A 7,875-nucleotide genomic window follows, 5' to 3' on the forward strand; every position below is an offset into this window, starting at 1 on the left:
CTTCTTCTTCTTCTGAACCAAGTATCAAGCAGGTTTTGAGGAAAAGGATTCAGCAACAGATTCAAGAGGATCAAACTTGTCAAGAGATGTTGGAAGCCAACATTTCTCGTGTAACAGAAAACATGAAGAGAAGACAAGAAATTCTGAACTTGTTATCCCAGATGCAAGTGAGTAGTCTTAAAGAAATTGCAGTTATGTTTATGGTGGATTTGGGTGAGAGGGATGAGAAACAGTTGAAAGAGTTGGCTGGTGCAATAACTGTATTAAGATGCTCAATGAAGATGAAAATAGAGTTTCTTTCATCTTTTGAATGAACTGTTTTTTTTTTGGTGTATGTTCCAATAAATTAGCATGTTTTTTCATGTAATGGAATTGTATTTCGCAAATTTTAATAATTCATTGTGAAACATGCGATTTTCATACAAAACACATGCGAAATAAGAACACAATTGCCAGTTAAGAAACACCAATATATATTCGAAATTAATAAGAGAACTAAAGCAGTTGAAACAGTTGAAACAGTTGAAATATGTAACATAAGTATATCATCAAATGAACTTTAGTTGTCCCTGTCAAAATATGTTTTCATCCTTTCTGGGATTATCTTATCCAGATCTTTCATATACCTCTCTTTGTCTGGCCTTTTGTCGAAAGCATTGGCCATTTTAATTATTTTTAGACGATGCATGTTGTGTTCTGATAGAATGATTTTGCTGAGATATCTTGTCCTTAGGAGATGAAGTTGTGCTTTCTGTCTGTTGTTTACTTCATCTTCATTCACAAATCCTGTCACCCATGGTTTTTGGTCTCCCTTGTACGTTTCCATGTGACGCATCGTAAACACTCCACAGTCTACGCCGTTATTCTTCGTCCTCCAAACCATTTCCTTTCTTTCTATCACTGAGGTTGCAAGTTGTTCTATAGCCGGTGTTGGTTTTAAAGCATCTTTTAGGTATAAAACCAATACCCTTCTCTGTAACATTGTAACATTGTGTTAGTAGCTTTTACATAAAATATAACATGTATAAGTATAGGGTTTTGTATTACCAGTGTGTCTGGAAGCCCCGTGTATCTTTCCTTAAACTCTTGTTTTGCAGCTAAATTGTCAATCAGGTCAATTTTGCCGGTTTTTAAGTTGAAGCACAAGACATAGAAGTGGTCACCTTGAAGTACCGGAATAAAGACCAGGTCAACCGATTCAAGTTTTTTTACCTCATATCTATTTAACATGTCTTCAAAATTCGAGGCAAATATTTTGAGTCATTGGTTGTCTATGTATTTCTCCTCGTCGTAACAGATACTCGGCTGTATGTTATGTAACCAGAGTCAAAATCCATGCAAACAATGTACCAAGTGCGAATAGTGTATGTACCAAATGCGAAATTACAACAGTAGCAGAAAGGCAAACATTTGATTTTTTCACATGCGAATAGTATATACAACACATGCGATATTTTACAAACAGTATGAAAATGTTTCAAAAGCAAAAATTCTGCCATAATACATGCGATTTAGATATAACTAGTTTGCGAAATCATTTATTATGCATTTATGTTTTAAAATTTCAAATGACAAAATGTATATGAAAACATACCATCATTGTGGAATACAAGAAGAATCTGTGTGGTGATGATTTTCTATCCCTTTTCTTTTCTTCAAGGTTTAGAATATCTACAAATGCATCTATTCCGTTCGATGCTACGTATTGTTCCCTGAAGAAGCTTTCAAACACAGCTTTGAATGTTGCAACCTCAGTTTTGGATCGGTAAAACTCTTCTCTGCCAGGCATAAAATAAATAATTAGTTTTTGTTTTGTGTATATTTTTATTAGATGTTTGTTTGTTGATATATGTTTTTCTACTTACTGCAAGCCTGCAAAGGTAGCAAATGTGAAGCGGATCACACTTAATTCTTGGGTCAAGAGTGCTTCATGCATGTTCACCACTCTATTGCAGTAAGGTGAACAAAATTTGTCTCCAAGATCTGCACATCTTTTTTCACCTCTTATTTTTGCTTGTTCTATTGTCTTATAAAGCAGTTCGTTTAACCCTTTTGGTATAACTTGTTTTGGAACTTGCTTTGGCTTTGTGGTTTTTCTCCCTCTAGTTTGTTTTTTTCCTTTATCTTCTTCCAATGTTGGTCCTATGCTCAAAACCAACTCAACTGAATGCAATTCTTCAGCAGTTACCTGAGGGCATTCAGGTTCCATTTCCTTTTCAACTTCAACGTCCGTATCGAGTTGTTGGGGGTCTTTTTCCGGCATTTCTTCCTGTACTTTTTGTGTAGATTCTGCCAAGTTCACTGTCTCTTCGACAACAGTTTCATTTTCACCAGTTTCTGCATGCCAGAGTAATTTAAGATATACAATAATTTATGATGTTTAATTTTTCTCATAAAGTAAAGGATTTTTATTACCATTGGCAGTTGTTTGGTAAGCATATACACCCGGTTCCACTGTTTGAATTTTTGCAATAAGGGTGTCTGTGACTCCTCCATCATCTGGTTGCACTGTACCTATAGATTAAAATTATTTTATTTAATACAGCAGAATCAAAATCGCACTTGTATACATGACATCGTGTGCGAAATCAAAGCTGAAATGTTTTTGATAGTATCGCATTTGTTTTTCATAGGTTTCGCAAATGCATAATTTTTAGTGAATTTTTACATTATATCGCATGTGTTAATATTGAGTTCGCATGTGTTACCTTCTGATGCCAATTGTACCAAAACACTGGATATTACTTTTTGTGCTTCTTCATCCTCTCTACCTTCTTTGTTTGTAGCAACTTCATGATGAACCTCAGAAGCTGGGTTTTCAGGTTCTTGATGAACAGGAGAGGCTGCAGGTTCATGCTCTTGTACCGGTTCAGGTGGCAGACAGATGGGATTATTTTGAAGCGTTTGATCCCACTCCTTACAAGCATTCATAACCTCAACATCCTAAAAACACTTTGTTTTTGCCTCTGACACTAAGTTGTTCATCTCTTGAACATCTCGAACCATTTTAAGGTATTTTTTGACATTTGCTTTCATCTTTTTCAACAGATTCTGTAATATCAGTATAGAAGTTAAATATAATTGATTAAGTTAAATAAGTTAAATTAATATTTTTCTACACTTACCTTTTTGTTTGCTCTCGAAGCCTCTAGTTGTTGTTCGTGGGCTGTGTCATAGAACACCGACGGTGAAAGTTGAGCAGGAGTGTTGCAATAATCCATCATTTTCTGCGTCTGCGTTCCAACTTCAAAGTCAATGTTCATCTGAGACATTTCATTGATTTCAAAACTAAATCCATGAAATCATCAATGTTCTCGTTATCTTTTGGCTCTACCCCGGTTTCTTCGTTTTGTACTGCGCGCGCAATCCTTCTTTTGTAGCTTATCGTCGTGTCAACCGGTGGTCGTAGTGTATAATCATCCTCCGGAGGACCCTCTTCTTCTTCATTCTTTTCTTCATTTTCTTCTTCATTTTCTTCTTCACTTTCTTCTTCTTCTTCACTCTCACTTGATATCCATAGAGGTCCGTTATCCGAAATATGTTCTTCGACTTATCAATCTCTGAAGATGTTATATAACGAATAACAGGCATCTCCACGGCTTTCTCAAACAGGTTAAGCTTTTTGTTGTATTCATGCGTGTAAAGAAGCTGTATAAATCGCAAGATTATTTAATTATATAAAAGAACAAACTAGTATTTTTTAATATGTTATTAAATGTAGTAATGTATACCGTAAGAAAGGCAACATGTCCTACGAACTGTATCTTATAGTTCTTCCAGCCCGCTCGTGTCCGGCGCAAGGTTTCGAGTAGATATGAGCACCAATCTAGATTTTTTATTTCCTCAACATCTTCTACACTGAGCAAACATCTATCATTTGCAAGTGTTGCCTTTGTAATTTCTGCAAAGAAAGTCATCCAGTATACAAGGAAATTTAATTTAAACAGACTCCCTCCGTCTCTTTGATTTTCCATTGTATTTGCTATTAAGCCATGGGTAAGTCTCGCGTTTTGTCCCCACTGGCGGATGAATGTATCCCGGACCGCATTTCCCGGTTCTTGACTTTTTTCAATTTTGTCTTGCTTTTTGACTTTTCTCTTATCGGCTATTATTTCAACCTTCTTTGGACCTTTTGGTAATCCAAATACCTCATAAACTGTGTTCGATGTTATTTTTATTTGGTGGTTTCCTACGTTTAGCTTATCGAACTTCTCATCAAAGTTTCTCACTAGCCAATACGCCAATCTTGTCGAAATATGGTTGATGTTGATATCAAGAATAACTCCAAACCCCATATCCCTAACATCATCTATCTGTTTTTTTGAAAATCTTCTAACAATATCCATATATGAGTTAGGTTGGCATCTCAGCAGTATTGCTTCATTGCTGTATTTGAAAAACTCTCTATGTTCTGTTTTAGGCTGTTGCCCCTTTTTTGAATGTTTTTTTGTGAGTATCTTTGATTTCCTTTTATCTTCTTTCTTCTCATGTTTTTTCTTTTTTGGGGGTGGCATAACAAAATCATCATCTTCTGAACTTTCTTGAATCACCAATCTCTTTCTATTCTTTTTAATTTTTATCAGAGTTGATATTGGTCCTTCAAAGTCTTCATCAGATTCTATTTCTACAAAATCGCATGCTATAGTTAAAAACACTTACAAAATCGCATTTATCAGTTAATCATGCACAACAAGTCATCAATTCGCATGTGTTAGATATCAACTTGCATGTGTTATTTTATCAATTCGCATTTATGAGTTATGATTTCGCATTTGTTACATAAGCATTACCTAAACTATCAATCATTATAAATCATAAACAATACAACTAACATATGATATAAAATCGCATTTGCATTTATATCAATTCGCATATTTAATTTAACCTAAAACAAAAAAGCTTCGACATATCATATGAAATCGCAAATGTCATTAAAACCACAACAAAACCCTATATGATATCGCACACCCATCAGTATCATTAAGACAACTGCATAAAAAATGCAAAACCTAATAAATAAATATTCCTTCAATAAACCCTAGCAAAATTGAAGTTGTTATCAATATATAATGTTATAAAACTATATGTTTCAGTTAAAACGTTAATAAACAAACAAAATCGCATTTGATTTTAAAGCCCCTGTATATTACACTTTAAATCGCAAATGTAAATAGATACCTGGATTCATCTTCTTCGCTTGTGGTCTGTCGTTGTTTGCTTTGCTTCTTTTCTCAATATTCATGGAATCGTAGTTGAAATCGCAATGGAGAGTAGCAGTGAATCGTAGTTGAAATCGCAATGAGTTGCAGGTAATGTTTTGGAGAAGGAGAATGCTTTTGATTTTGGGTTTTACGGTATGATTTTGAGTTTTTGTGTGCTGATAATCAGGGGTTTTGTTCTCGCTATGGACGATTCTAACCTTGGCGGTTTCTTTTATTAATTTTAATTTGATTAATTTAATTGTTTAAACACGCGCTTTTAATGAGATGATCGTACAGTTGTTGTTGTAGCGTACATAATGTACGATTAGAGTATTTGTATGATAACCGGCCTCTCTCTCTCTCTCTCTCTATATATATATATATATATATATATAGAGTAAGGTTAACATACAAAAAGCCTTATCATACATCACGTAGGAGACAATGTTAACCGTTGGATCAGGGGTATAATCACGCATGGGACCACATAATCACACATGGGACCACATAATCACGCATGGGACCACATAATCACGCATGGGACTATAATCACGCACGTTCTATGATAATAACGCACGTTATATTTTTTGTCATGTATGTTAATGTAGGTTAAGCCCTAATGTACATTATACTTTCTCTATATATATATATATATATATATATATATATATATATATATATATATATATATATATATATATATAGTGGAGAGTTCAAATGAGAAGAAATTATAAATTAAGAATAAAAAGAACAAAGGGTACCAAGGTAATTTGAATAAATCATTTAATGAGTCTATTCTTTATTTTTGATATTCAAATTAATGAACCATAATCATTCAATGAGTCACTCTATAAAATAGGTTTGCACCTTACACAATAAAAACAATCATGCACATGATCCTACATATTCAACGTTTCCTACACAATAAAAACAATGTTTCCTACACCGTAAAAACAATGTTTTGGTGTAAGATACATAATGTGTAGGACTCCAACACTTGTAAATAATTTTGCGACTCATAATAAAATATGTGTAGGACCCCAACATTTTAAATAACTTGGTCACTTCTAAGACCATGTGTAGTGGGGCATTATGGGGCAAAAAAAAAACGCCCCCTTCACCATTACATAGGGCATTATAGGGCATTATAGGGGAAAAAATGCTTTGGCGTTTTAATGAAAACGCCTAATATCAATTGTGGAAGGTTTGAATGGGTTTGACTAGCCAATGAGAAAATACTATGTTTTTTTTTTTTTTGTTTAATGATTGGTAGGGGCATTATAGGGCATTATGCCCACTACACCACTTTTGCTATAATGCCCAAGTGTGACTAGGATGCCACATGTCAGATAATGCCCCATGGTAGGGGCATTATAAATTGTTACCACTACACATGGTCTAATAAAATTGGTGTAGAACCAACACATTAATGGTGGTGAAGTAGTAAATTATGATGGCATTAATAAGACTTGACTAACCCTATATAATACTTATTAGCATTCTACATCAAAATGTCTATCCTACCCTTATTAATTAAAGCATTAATTTAAAGTTGACAAAAATTATATCTTGATTCACAACCATTGATCAAAAAAATATAGGGCCTAGATTAATTTATTTTTCTTCTTGCAAGAAGATTCTTCTCAAATGAACCTCCCCCTATATATATATATATATATATATATATATATATATATATATATATATATATATATATATATATATATATATATATATATATATAGGCTGGTTATCATACAATATGCCTAATCGTACATTATGTACGCTATAACCACAACCGTCAGATCATCTCATCTAAACCCCGTGCTTAACTATTAAATTAATCAAATGAAAATATATATATGAAACCGCCAAGGTTAAAATCGTCCATTACGAAATCAAAAACCCCTGATAATCAACAAACAAAAACTCACAATCGATCTATTCTTATTCAAAATCGTATTCGAAAATCAAACAGGTAATCAAAAATCGATCTATTCTTATTCACCAACTCCTTCTGCGATTTCATTATCTGATGATTTTGGAAATTCAGGCAAACAACAAATCGATAGACCGTCTATCGAATAAGATAATGCATGATGAAAATTATAAAAATATGCGAAATACAAATAAAACGTGCGAAAAAACATTGCAGACAAAAAGAAAGGTTGTGTTTTTGTAAAGTGTGCGAAATCACATATTATAACATGCGATTTAAAAAAAACAATAATGTTTCAGATGTATTATGTATTATAGTGTGCGAATTCATGATTATACACATGCAATTTCAAAGAAGTTAATAAGTTAATAATGTTTGATTATCTCTTATAGTTTGCGAATTCATGATTTATACATATGCGATATCACCAAAAAACTTAATAATGTTTAAGATTTCTTATGGTTTGCGAATTCGTTTTTGAATCATATGCGATTTTGAAAAAAATTCTGCTAATACTTTCATGTAAATTTGTCCTAAAATGCAAAAAAAAAAAAAATTATGAACTAATATCTAAAATAAATAAAAATTAACTATTTTATATAAAAAATGAATTTATTACCGATGTGACTGTAATTTGACATGTAATGATCAATTTTAACATAAATACTACTGAACTTACCACCCTACCTACATAATAAATTAACTATTTTAATATAAAAAACTTAGATATAACTA

At 32.9% G+C, this 7,875-nt stretch overlaps 1 protein-coding gene across 2 annotated transcripts; it reads right to left on the minus strand.

Moving 5' to 3' along the window:
- Window positions 1–422: 422 nt before the first annotated feature.
- LOC110937469 lies at window positions 423–5,544 on the minus strand. 2 transcript variants are annotated; one of them, XM_022179895.2, is made up of 9 exons: window positions 5,179–5,544; window positions 3,732–4,624; window positions 3,126–3,648; window positions 2,709–3,051; window positions 2,416–2,514; window positions 1,866–2,337; window positions 1,595–1,778; window positions 1,048–1,305; window positions 423–973 (listed from the first exon to the last, which is right to left on the minus strand). In XM_022179895.2, exons 4-8 carry the CDS (start codon window positions 2,929–2,931, stop codon window positions 1,261–1,263), a joined length of 1,023 nt encoding a protein of 340 aa, XP_022035587.1. In that variant the 5' UTR covers window positions 2,932–3,051; window positions 3,126–3,648; window positions 3,732–4,624; window positions 5,179–5,544; the 3' UTR covers window positions 423–973; window positions 1,048–1,260. The 2 variants fall into 2 exon arrangements, with proteins under 2 accessions (XP_022035587.1, XP_022035586.1); XM_022179894.2 differs by lacking the exons at window positions 423–973; window positions 1,048–1,305; window positions 1,595–1,778; window positions 1,866–2,337; window positions 2,416–2,514 and having other exon boundaries at window positions 2,930–3,051.
- Window positions 5,545–7,875: the final 2,331 nt, after the last annotated feature.

The sequence above is a fragment of the Helianthus annuus genome, chromosome 15, assembly GCF_002127325.2.
Source record: "Helianthus annuus cultivar XRQ/B chromosome 15, HanXRQr2.0-SUNRISE, whole genome shotgun sequence".
Lineage (NCBI taxonomy): Eukaryota > Viridiplantae > Streptophyta > Magnoliopsida > Asterales > Asteraceae > Helianthus > Helianthus annuus.

What these genes read in the sequence shown, in the direction of transcription:
- LOC110937469 (XM_022179894.2), bottom strand. Translation starts at nt 5,242, where the DNA reads ATGAATATTGAGAAAAGAAGCAAAGCAAACAACGACAGACCACAAGCG. An exon ending in AGCGAAGAAGATGAATCCAG is followed by an intron (nt 4,625 to 5,178) that starts GTATCTATTTAC and finishes GCGATTTTGTAG; the next exon opens with AAATAGAATCTGATGAAGAC. An exon ending in GACATGTTGCCTTTCTTACG is followed by an intron (nt 3,649 to 3,731) that starts GTATACATTACT and finishes CGATTTATACAG; the next exon opens with CTTCTTTACACGCATGAATA.